At 28.3% G+C, this 13,394-nt stretch overlaps 1 protein-coding gene across 3 annotated transcripts in view; it reads right to left on the bottom strand.

Moving 5' to 3' along the window:
- The window catches only part of LOC126909294 (uncharacterized), an 8,231-nt gene extending 3,529 nt beyond the window's left edge, over positions 1-4,702 (bottom strand). Inside the window, exons 1-2 of one of the 3 annotated variants that reach the window (XR_007704995.1) lie at positions 4,321-4,702; positions 1,553-4,284 (exon numbers count right to left, since the gene is read on the bottom strand). Coding sequence is in view for 1 of the 3 variants with exons in the window: in XM_050691710.1 (XP_050547667.1) it covers positions 2,350-4,272 (1,923 nt within the window). In the remaining 2 variants the exon portion in view is untranslated. Of the gene's footprint in view, positions 1-1,453; positions 4,301-4,320 lie in introns of those variants that run through there. The other 2 variants (XM_050691710.1, XR_007704996.1) reach the window with 2 other exon arrangements.
- Between the last annotated feature and the right edge of the window lie 8,692 nt (positions 4,703-13,394).

The following is a 13,394-nucleotide window of genomic DNA, read 5'->3' as shown; positions in this document are numbered from 1 at the left end:
TGAAAAGATAGCGTTTTCTTCTGTCCTTTTCTCAATACGTATTTCAATGTTTAATACCGTAAAATAGTACATGAAAATTCAAAATTTCACAAACTTCAAATTGCTACAGAATATTTACTACTGAATATTAATAAGATATTTTTTTACTAAAATTTTTCTTAAATTCTACTCTACAAAATAGCTATCTTAGATTTTTTTTTTACTTTTTATTTAAAATTTTAAAATAATTAATATTTTTAATAAAATGTAAAAAAATTAATTATTGAGATATAGCTATAGACCTAACGTCTAACTAATATTTAAAAAAAAAATCAGCTAAAAATATTAACTGGATCAAAAGTAATTTAAGTTGTCAGTGAGTGGTGGGCCACCCTGTATATATAATTTCTAGAAATTTTAATCTAAAGTTTTTTTGTATAATATAATATAATAAGTTAAAATTTTTTTCTGTAACGTTATACAAATTGTAAATCAAAATTAGAAATATAATTTGCACTTTATAGTAAAATAAATAACTATAAATTATATCATTCAATTTTAAAATTAGATAAAAATAGAAAAGATATAAAATATCATAGATTACATATAAATATTGTAAGTATTGTAATATACTTTTGAAATTTTACAACCAAGAAAGTAATAAAATTTTGATATACAATCTATAATGTTGTCGATATTAATACTACATAATTTTTTTAACCTTCGTATATTTTTAGGATATAAATTTAACTTTATATGGAACATTTAAATTTTTATTAACAATTCCTTGTTTAAAATTCATTAAACTATAAAAAATAAAAAAGTCTGCTAATATAACTAATTTATATATATATATATATATATATATTTAATTTTTATTAATACAGAAATAAATACGTTTTTTATTTTAGCTTCGAAGAAAAGCTGGAAGATATTAATGAGAATAATTTGATAGTAGTGTGTATTGTGTACATTACTACTTTTTCTCATTTCTCATGGTACAATTTTTTTCAATGATTTATTAAAAAATGATAAATTGTATCTAGTTGAAGGCATTACCTTTAAAAGTTGAAAAATATACCCTTATTATTACGTATTAAACTGTGGCACTCTAATCTTTATTTTGAAATGTTAATAACTTCTGAAGTAATTTCAAAATCGTTAATAACTAGTCTTTTTCTTTTTTAATTATTTTATTAGCTAGTTAAATAGATATGTTGACATTTAAAAAATAATATTGATCCCCCCATATAAGTTATAAAAGATGAATTAAAAAAATATTTAAAGGAAATTTCTTAGTATAATTATTATTTTAAAAGAAATCGAGCGGCTAATATTTAAATAACCACTGTACATAACAATTTTATAATTTCTTCATAAAAAATAACAATACTAAACTATTAAATATTACTTTCATACTAATTGTAATTACTTTAATAAGTTTTAAATATTTATGGTTATTAATGTATTGTAGTGAAAATTATTAATAACAAAAACTTATACAAAAGTATTTTTTTGTAAATATAATTATAATTAATTAATATGACAATTAATATTATTCGATTAAACTAACAAAACAATCGATCACTTAACGCTCCAGCCCAGCACGGCGTAGGGTCAAGCACACACTGACTTATTTATCGATAGGCCTTATCGCCTTCATGACAATTACAGAATACTACAGCTCGGCCATCCTGACGATTGGTCGACCTCGAACAATAATATTTAGCGTACATAATTAATAAGAATAAGTTCGCATAAATTCACATATTCAATAAATAAATACATAATAAAATTAACAGTTAAATAACATTAATTAAATAATGATAACATACAATAATAATATTTATATAATAATAATGAGCAAATAATTAAAATAATAAACAAACTAAAATAAAATAAAATTCAATGTTAATGGGATCGAATCCAGTATTTAATATCCCTAGCGGCAATAATGGTATTTAAAGGAATTTGAGTGACCTGAAACCCCTCAATGTCAACTACGACATATCTATCATTAGGAAGTACTTTATGGATTTTATAGGGTCCTTTAAATTTGGGAATAAGTTTTTTACACACGTTAGGAGTTGTATCAATGTTCCTTATCATCGCCAAATCACCTACGTTATACTTAATTGCTTTTCGCCTTTTGACATCATAGTATATTTTATTACGCAGTTGTCCTTCTTCAATATTTTGCTGTGCATTATTTCTAATAATGTCAAAATCACGTTCTCCATTATTATCCGATAATGTTTCTAAATACAGTCGTACATAGTCGGCTATTTTGATATGATGAAATCCATCTTTTAAATCAATACAACTATAATACTGCTTACCACGAAGTAAATCGAGATTATCATCAATTATCTATCTATCTTTAACCATATGTTTGTTTATTTCGCGATAATCTATACAAAGACGGAGCTCACCGTTTTTCTTCTTATCTAAGATAATTGGACTACTATATTCTGACTGGCTAGGTCTAATTATTTTTCGACTTAACAAATCATCGATTATTAATTGTAACTGTTGTTTTTCAAAAAAAGAGAGACGCCTTGGACGGAAGTAAATTGGAACCTCAGTTTTTAATTTAATATGCAACAGCGGCGGATTTTCTAATTCAGTAGTTAGATCGGTCGCGTTATCGACAGTTAAATAACTGCGGGTATATACATCGATAATCTTTTGTCGGATGTTTAATGGCAATGTAGGCTCTACGATGATATCAATGCCATTACCATTATTATCGTCATTATGATATTCTAACGATAATATTTCGTCAAAGCGGTTTTCATTAGTGGTATTAAACGAGATAGTGAACTGCCCATCAATAATACGTACATCGACACGATTATGAGCCAAAAAATTTCGTCCGAGTAAACAATCGTTTTTAATCGTTCGGTCGGGCACTACACAGAACCGTAAACTGATAGGAACATTTAATTCGCCATTTAAAATTTCAGCCATGAACTCATCAACAATACATAGTGGTGACCCATTAATACCTACCAAACTACACTTAGAGGGAGTAATACCTGAGACATACGGAACAATACTAGATTTTAAAAGACTCACTGGACTACCAGTATCAATAAGAGCAGTAACATTAGAAATATTGCCATTGGGATATTTTATACGGATATCTAACATAAAGGGGGGTATAAAACAGTTATAATTATGTTCTAAAATTGATACATTCTCACCGCTGGAATCATTGGACCGTTGACTTCTAGGACACTGACGTGACTGATGCTCTCCGGACTGACAATGGTAACATGGACGACGTTCATCTCGACGAGCTGGACATGAACTTGAATAGTGGCTAATGGACCCACAATTGAAACACCTAACATTGGCGTTCTGATTTCTTGGACGGCTGGATATCCTCGGCGTAGACTGACTAGATTGAATTGGTGGACTGGATGGTCTAGGCTCAATAGCAGGGAGCTCTCGATTAAAAGATACTCTAAATCTATGTGGGCTGGTAAATGGCGTGTAACGACTCTTAATTGATCCTTCGACTCGGAAACGGTCTTGACGAGCATTATCAATTTTTTCATAATTTCTTATGTCAGTTAAAAGTTCATCTTCGTTTTTATGATCACGAGCAAGCAAGTAGTGACATAAATCCCTTGAAAACAAACCTTCCACTATCTGTCGTTTACTTTCATCAAACGTAAGGTTAATGTCACTGCAAAGTTGCATTTTGTGATGAAAATATTCAAAAACGCAATCATTCTTTAACTGTAATCGATTAGACATGAGACGAACTCGATCGACTGTATCGAGTCGGCATCCAACAAACGTTCTGGTAAATTGTTCAATAAAACTATTCCAATCGGCAAACTGGCGCGAAGAGTACCAATATTTGGATGGGCCAATTAACTTTAACCGCACAAGTTCGAGTTTAAAGTTATCGGGCCAGCAATGTAATTTAGCCACACTTTCAACTGATTGAAGCCAAAGCTGAGCGTCCCTAGCTGCCTCGCGGCCTGTAAAGTTACTGATACTGTTATTGAAATCGGGCATGATGAAATATCCTTGAGATGGGGGAACGGGTGGTGCTGTATTGTTATCTGAGTTTTGATTATTCCTCGATAGTAACTGCTGCATTAGAAGATTATTTTGAGTGACCAGTGTAGCCACTATATCACGCAGATCAGCCGCGCTGTTATGAGCGTTAAAGTTCGTCTCACCTTCCGGCTCTATAATGAGAGGGGATGTGCTGCCGCCTGACATTGCGTCTCTGACGTCACTTGCTGGTAAAACCGACTGACTCCGTAGCCGCATGGACTTAATAACCTCGAACGAACTGGATAAATTCNTGGACTTTATAACCTCGAACAAACTGGATAAATTCAAAACTCGCAAAAATATTTAAGTTGCATACAATATCACGGAAACAATTAAAACATAAATTAATCACTTCGAATAAAACTTATCTAACTCAACGAAGCAACGAACGAACAACGATACAATAAACGGACAATAACCGGCATCGGCTAACGGTCTACCCCACACCTGAATTTGTAGTGAAAACTATTAATAACAAAAACTTATACAACTACACATTAAAAGTATTTTTTTGTAAATATAATTATAATTAATTAATATGACAATTAATATTATTCGATTAAACTAACAAAACAATCGATCACTTAACGCTCCGGCCCAGCACGGCGGAGGGTCAAGCACACACTGACTTATTTATCGATAGGCCTTATCGCCTTCATGACAATTACAGAATACTACAGTATTATACTTATAAATCATAAAGCTTTAATCAGAATAAATTTTAGGAAATAGGAGTTAATGTTGATTTTGGAATGATTCAATAATTCCTTCTAAAATATAAACACTATTTACACATTTGCATTAAACCATTTTTTATGAAAGTTATTGAACCGTTACCGTACATCATCTATACTTGTCCCCACTGTGCTGGGTTGGTTTTTTTTAAGTTCGTCTTATTTAGCACATTTAAAAAACTTTTGAAAAATAAAAAAAGAAGTTGATTATTAACCCAAACTTAAAATAACAATAATAATTGATTGAAACTATTATCAATTCTAATTAGCCAATATAGCTTACAACTTATACAATTGTCATCAAAAACATATATATTAGTAAATGTAATCATTTTTAATGCTTAAAAATTACTTTTTTGAAAAGATAAGATTTTTTTTGGCCCTTTTTAGTCACATATTAGAGTTTATATCACATAAATTAAACTAAATCCTTCCGACCATTTATAAATTCATCGGATGGATTTTTACTACACTTTCATTAAATTAGTTTTTGATAATAATTTTAAATGCATAATAATCTACGCTAATTAATTTACTTGTAAAAACAATGTGATAACATTGTCAAAATCGATGTGAGCTCAAGTCGGCACATGTTACCGTACTTTAATTGGTTTTTCGTTGATATCATATTGACGTAATAAAAATTGATCACTTGTAGATTTATAAAAAAATGTACCAAATGTTAGGTAAAGACATCATGCATCTAAAAAAAAAGAATTATATTGATCCAAACATCTTTCAAAAAGTTATAGCATTATAAAGTTAAAAATATAAAAAAGAATTTTTTTACAAATATCGTGTTTTTTTTATCAACTTTGATGTCTGTTTTTATTATGAAGATAGTATAAAATCCGAAATTTTTTCTTACCATAATAAAGTATATTACATAAGCTTTAATTTAAGATATATATAAAAGTGTCAGTATTTTCGGAACACTTTCAAAATACAAGTTGAAAAAGTTCTACTTTCTATATGCATTTTTATGTTTTCAACCCCCCCTATATTAAGGGAAATGGTCTGATTTAAAAAAACAGTATGTTAAATGAAAGATGTATATAAATAATACTTCTTATGAAAAAATTGTATTGATCCATACATTTTTCAAAAAGTTATAGCATAATAAAATTAAAAATGTAAAATACAAAATCGAGAATTTTTACACAAAAATAGCATTGGGTAGCCATTTTCATCGTGAAGATAAAATAAAGTCCGAAATTTTTTTTTCCATAAAAAAGTATATAACATTAGCTTTAATTTATGATACATATAAAAGTGTCAGTACTAAAAAGTTGTCATTTTCAAAAAAAAACCCAGCACAGGGGGGTCGCGGTACAATGTACAATTTACAAGTGTAAATTTATCAAAAATAATAAAAGCATGTCTAATTTTCTTCGAGCCATCGTTAGTTGATTTAAATTTTAGTTTTGAAATTGAATTTATCATAAATCATTGTAGTGATGTCAAAGTCAAAAAAAGTTGGTAGGCAAAACATTTTTTAATTTAATATCGATACCTACTCGTCAATAATTGTATTGATCTTTTTTTTATTAAATGAATCTGTTTATTTTTATCTCAAAAGTTGTTATCAACTTATCGTTTACTTAATTAGATAATTTTCTTAATTTTAAGATAGTTATTCATTTAAAAAATTAAGTTTATACTACTTTTATGTGGAAAGAAAGGGGATAGGACCAATTTGTTTTTTTTTTTTTTTAATATTAGAACATAAGATACTATGAATTTCTGAAAAGGAAAAATTGTAATATTTTTATACTTTCTAATGAATAATAATTTAGTTAAAATATTATAACAACCTAAGTGGACTGTATATAAAAGAATTCACAATTCTACAATGTGATAATTAAAGTTTTTATAAAACAGTAAGTAATATTTTATAAAACAAAATAATTTTTATTTAAAATAACATTATTACAATAGCAATAAACTATTAATATTTCAACAATGAAATATACATATTAGTATTAACATAGTATTATACACTTTTATATTGTAAATTAACTAAAAAACTACTTAATTTAATAGACCCTAATTCCCCAAAAGGTAATTAATATTTCTCTGACGCTAATTCACGTGTGCCATTCTAAGTTTTACTGATATGAAGCAAATATGCTTAGAAAAAATTACTATCACACAGAAAAATGACTAGAAAAGAAATTCATGTTACAGGGTTCTATGGCATTCACTGAATGGTATTAATAAATTTAATGAAAGAAATTTCCAAAAACTTGAAACTATAACAATACAACGAATAAAAAATTTACAAATTTTACTGCAAAAAAAAACCGACATAGTTTTCAAAAAAATATATACCATACAATGAATAGGTCCTTTTCTTGTATAGCATAAAACCTATATCTGTTTTACTTTAATTTCTATCATATTAAGAAATATATAACTGCAAAAATTTACTACTTATCTCCCCTGCGGTAGAACAAACAGATGACCGGGTCATCCATACGTGCTAACATACTGCCCCGTTGAATGTTCAACTTTCAACTATCTTAAGTTAACATCTCATTTCAACATTTATTTATTTAATAAATCAAATATTTCTAAAGACTAACAATAGAGATCTTTAATACTTTGTAAAAGTAATGCAATATCTAAAATTGTAGTTTTATCGTTATATTCCTAATATACTTGGCTAGATATAATTTGTGATCTGAAAATTAATGGCCAGAGATACAAATAATTAAAAAGATTAAAACATCATAGTAAAACTAATAGTTTCGCAACTTATTCTGTGCTGGTTGATATATGTTACTAACGAAAATAAACAATATTTGTAGTTTAATGTAGAAAATATTAGTTAGCTTATAAGAAACTTGTTAATAGTTACTACGGATTCACTTTTTATTTCCTATATAAGCAAACAAATTTTACAAATACAATTAGTTCTTTGAAAATTTTTAATTTGAAGTGACTATCTTCTTAATAATTAACAATTATTGTTCTCAAAGCTAACATCGAGCAAAACTTTAATTTTTTATTTTTTAAATAATCCATAACGATGAAAACGAAGACTCAGAGATTGTTTGCTCAACTTAAGCGTTTACGTGAAAATCCTACTTATCCGTTTATAACGCCATTTTTCGTCAATTTACACAACTGTATTAATAACAAGTCTGTTATTGTGTCCACTAGAAAGAGTTTACCAAAGGCCAATCCAAAATGTTCGTCAACCAAATCTATATCCGAAAAACCGCAATTGAAGAATCCACACGGCGTTCTTGTTAAATCGACTTCGACACATATTAACAAATCATCTCCAGAGAAAAAAGTCGTCGTCGATGGTAATGAAACGGACGCAGTCGGACCCCAGCCAAGATCAAGTTCGATAAAGCTTAGATCTAAGTCGGGAATTCCGACGGAACCTTCTAATAATTCATGCTCGTCGAAAAGATCAAACGCTTTCGACGACAATGGGTCTTCTAAGAGACCTAAATACTCGAGCTCTGTCGAGTTACGGCCTAGTGCGAACGGGTCTGAAAAAAGAATGATCCTAAAGTCAAAGACCATTTCTTCAGCGTCAGATTCGGTAAATGAATCTCAGATCTCGCAGGATTACAAAAGCGACTACGATTATAATGGTATAATTTTGATTTATTTGCTACGAAACACATTTGCAATAATTGTATTTTTAATTTCTATATATTTTTTAATTCAACAGGGCTTTCTTCTAGCTCAGCACAACCTACTGACCGGCTTAAAAATCTGCCCACAAAGAAAAGCTCGAAAGCTATCTTAGAGGCAAAACCGTCTAAGAAAATTGTTTACTCGAGCGCCGTCGAATTCCACTCGGCCCTTGATAATAAATCCAATGGTAAAATCATGTTGAAAATCACAAAAAAACCTTCTTCGGAAAAATAATTTCTAATTCCTAAGGTCCGACTACAATTTTAATATTCTCATAATTTTTTTTTACTTAATATTTAAGATATTCTAATTTTTTTATTTGTTACACATATTGTCTCTTACTTTTTTCCAATAATTTTTTTATACTAATCATGTAATATTTATTGATTTTCTATACCTTAAATTTGTTTTTAACTTAATAATTAATTTGTTACTATAACTATTTTTAATAAATGTATACAAATATCAGTGATTCTGTTGTATTTAATACTGGCACGTTCAGAAATTAGAAATAATAGTATTTAAGTTAGTAAATAAATCAGTATTTTCACTATTATTATTAAATAATGTATTTTAGTATTTTCGCTTATGTTGGTTCATATAATATATAATTACTTATGAAATTAAAAAGCAATTTTTATCGTTTTTCAAACAAAAGATAACATTCTTTTCATATAAAATTATATAATTGTATAGTAGTTCACAAAATTATGTGTTATTATTAAAGTTAATTTGAACAATTACTGAAGTAAATCAGATTAAAGTTCTTTTAGCGGTTGTGCTAGCAAGTTATAGTTAACTAGCACAATCTACGTGATAAATTTTTAATTATCGCGATTTGCTTTATTTTGTTACAACCTGTTTTCTGTATAATTCTGCACAATATGTTTTATGTTTGGCTACAGTGACAAAGCCACTCCAAAAGGATCGTAATGAAAGGTTTGGTTAACAAAGAGCGTTAAACTTTTGAGCTTATATAGGTTATTAATTAATAGGATACGTTGAAAATATATGTTATTTGTGTTATATTACTGATGCTTAATGAACCACGTTAAATGTATATCAAATAACTATGTTGTGTGCGAGGCAGCTAGACCGTAGGACGGCTAGTTGTGCACCGCACTAGAATGCCGTTTTATCTTAAACCTGTTTAAAAAACGTTATTATTGATACGGGAGTGAGTCACCTAGGAGATGACGGCTAACTATACATCCAATAAGTAAACGAGAGTAGACAATAATTAAATAACAAATAATCACATAAATTAGAAATTCCTCAGAGAGTATCTTAAATTTAAGGGGTAACGGGGTGCCCTTAAATACTAGTGGCCGGCGAAGCGGCATAAAACAAATAGTTAATCTCAATTAAAACAAACAATAAATAACATTAAAAATAGTATAAAACTCAGCTGTATAGATGACGTTGTTGATGGTGATGAGTGGACTGTAAGAGATCTTATGGTAATGGTGTCGAACATCTGAGTATGACGAGTCAGAGTGTAGATCCCCAGGCACGTAATGGCAGATGAGAACAGACTACGGCAATGATAATGTTTAGTGATGGTCAGGGCCCCCCAATCACTAGTGGCGTACAAGGGCACGTTAACTTGAGCACGAGGGTGCAACAACAAATAATATAAACTATGGCGTACAACGGTCGGACGATTTTACCATTCAAGCGAAGGCGCTTGCAACTGAAAAAAAGTGACACAAAAAACAATTGACTGACTGAATTACGACAATGAACTGTACACGGATGAAAACCGACACGGAGGTCATCGATTTGCCGAGATGGGTGGGCAAGGGGGTGAGTAAAGCAAGATGCTGGTGATCAGCTGTCCCACGAAATAGTATAATCAATGATCTTTGTAACAACTGGTCAACTAGATCCTTCTAAAGGCGTTCTGTACCACACAAATTATAACAGGGTCGTTTTTTTATTAATCTACATAGCATGTAGACTAATAATAATAACAATGATATTATTATATATTTAAGAAAATCGCGTTAAATATGTTTGTCTAATAAGCATACGACTCGTATTGTTAGAACACAATTTCATAACTATACATACAGAATGATCGATTCATCGTTGACCACTATTTTTTTCCTAATATAATAATAATATTAAGATTTGTCTTAGTATTATTTCGTCGGTATAGGATCAGGGGAACGCACAAAAAAAAAAAAATTCTAAATAATTTTAACCAATTATTCTTGATGAATTTTGTTTTTAGACCACAAAGGTACTCTCACCTAAGTTATAACTTCTAAATCTAAAAGTACTAGCATTGTAACAATAAATTTTTATACATTTTCTTAGACGTAAGACTGTTTATTTCCGGATACTCAGCAAAATCTTGTAATTCATATTTTTAATCGTTTTTTTTTTTTGTAAAACTTTTGAAACGAGGTGTTTTATTGTAAATATGTATAAACTACTTTTTTACGTTTATCACAAGAGATATATTTCATGCCAATTTTAAAACGTTAATGTTTAAAAACTTAACCTCGTTTCTACAGTTACAAATACAAATTTAAAAATCTTTTGCTATAAAATGATAAAATACGACTTGATATTTTTCACACGTAACCGACGATAACATAACGATTACAGTACAGATTTTTGAGTTATGAAAATAAATCATGTAAAGACTAGCCTATTACCCAATTTTAGAAAAAGTCCTTACTAATTTATATTGCGTTTCTTTGGAATGAAAAGGAATGATGATTAAGGAATGATAAAACCATTAATTATATCACCAACACTTATTTTATATTTAATAGCATAATTTATTTACTTAGAATGAGTAGATTTTATGTGTAGAATTACTTTATTCTCATTTATATTTAATAAATATATGACCAAAGAAAAATTAATTACTTTCAGTATTATATTATACAACTTTAGTCTAATTATCAAATATTTCAATTGGTATTAAAAAAAATGACTTCAAACTTAAAAGTTCTTAAAAACTCCTGAATATATATAAAAATTTGCATCAGGATTTTTTTATTCTCAAGGGACATAGTACTGTCACTACGAAAATTATTGTATTTGGCATATCATAATTTCAAACGAATTTAGATTACAAAAAAACCTTAACATTTAAAAAAAATATGGATCAATTCAACTTTTATGAATATTTTAATTTCAATTTGTGTCATAATTATTTTTAAATTAACATCATAATGTATTTTCTAAAACGTAATCTTTTTAGCGATGTGAGAATCATGAATATGTTTACTTTAACAAAACAATATGTTATTGTTGACGTAATGTTTAATGTTATTTTTATTTTACTATTTTCTAATTGTTACTACTCTAATATAAAATGTTTAAAATATATACAACCTAACCATTCTTTAATCTTGATTTTTTGAAAATAAAGATTATCCATTTTTTTTAAACAGACTTCTCCGATAATGAATTTAACAATAGTCATTTGTGCATTTTTTTTGGCTAATAGTCGAGTTGACACCCTACCAGATTCTCTGACAAAACTTATAAAAAATCCAAGTTGGGCATATTTGTGTGATGTTATTATATACGAAAAAAAAAACGAAATAACTTATACAAAATTAATGGAGAATCCAAAAAAAAAACACGTAAGTCGTTTTATTACATGCAAACACGCGAATTGTATTTATTGTTTTAGTACTCTCATGTTGCATTTGGCAGAAGCATGTAAAGATGCCACGTTAGAAAGCGATAAAAACAATTGTACAGCTTCTTTTTATGACATTTTAAAAAACGTTAGTCTCCATATATCGCATTTTATAAAAGTAACAATCTTTCTTAAGAATTTTAATGGTTTTGAACCATTTTACTTAGAGGAACCTTTAACAAATTTCCATGAAAATATAAACGAAATATTAAACAAGACAGAAAAAAATCATACAACTTTACTAGAAATGATGAAACCAGTTACACTTTTAAAAGAAACTTTAGAGAAATCCATACTGTCGGTTGATACTAAGGTTTGCGGAAGAAATCAATCTCTGAACATACTGTTAGACAATAATGATTTGTTAAACGAATATAATAATATAACTGTCAAATCCACGTCATTTTATATATTTCTTAAGAATAAAATTGTACAATACTCATCCCATTACTATATTACATATGTTTATGGCCTTGGCTTTAGATTTATTGAAGATGATGTACAAATATTGAATGTACAATAAATATTTATTAATTGTATTTTTTTTTACTATATTTTCGATATCACATTAGTTTTTCTTAATTTTACCCAATTACGATTGATGTAATAATAATACTAAGATAATAATTAGTTTTGTAAAATTAGAGTAAAAAATTAACTTAAAAAAATTTAATACAGTCGAGATCCAGTTGACTTGAAGTTGAAGCATTTTTTGATGTTTCTTTTTTTGTCACTAACACCACTCATTTTCAACTCTCACTGGATCTATTTTGATGAATAATAGTCCTAAGATCACAAATCGTATCTAGTCGAAGACATTAGCCTAAAAATTAAAAAAAATTTCCCTCGTTCCCGTAAATGGGGTAAATCCCCTAAAACAATACAATTTAAAAAATCATTAATTTTCGACATTTTTTTTTTTTCTTAAAACTGTCTTTAATTTTTTAAAAATGAGCAAATTAACATAATTTTTATCTTTGTATTCATCTTCGTACACTCATTGGTGGCTGTTTAATGTTACGACAATCGAATTATATTAAAATAGCTTTCGGAAATCACAGTTTACAACAGAAAGGGACATGTCCATAGCATGCTTTCTTTCTACAGTAAACTCTTATTTTTATATTTTAACATACATTTATCAGCTGTAACAAGTTTGTACGACATATAACTCATAATCAACTATATAAATTAGAGTACAAAATATTAAAAAAAAACATTTGCTTATGCAATGCCTCATGGAAAATGTTCTGAGAACTGAAAAAACTTCGTTTGCTTCA

Source organism: Daktulosphaira vitifoliae, unplaced genomic scaffold (assembly GCF_025091365.1).
Source record: "Daktulosphaira vitifoliae isolate Bord-2020 unplaced genomic scaffold, ASM2509136v1 Scaffold_240, whole genome shotgun sequence".
NCBI classification, from domain to species: domain Eukaryota; kingdom Metazoa; phylum Arthropoda; class Insecta; order Hemiptera; family Phylloxeridae; genus Daktulosphaira; species Daktulosphaira vitifoliae.
Note: the sequence above shows the minus strand (reverse complement) of the source record. Positions and strands in the feature narration are given on the sequence as shown.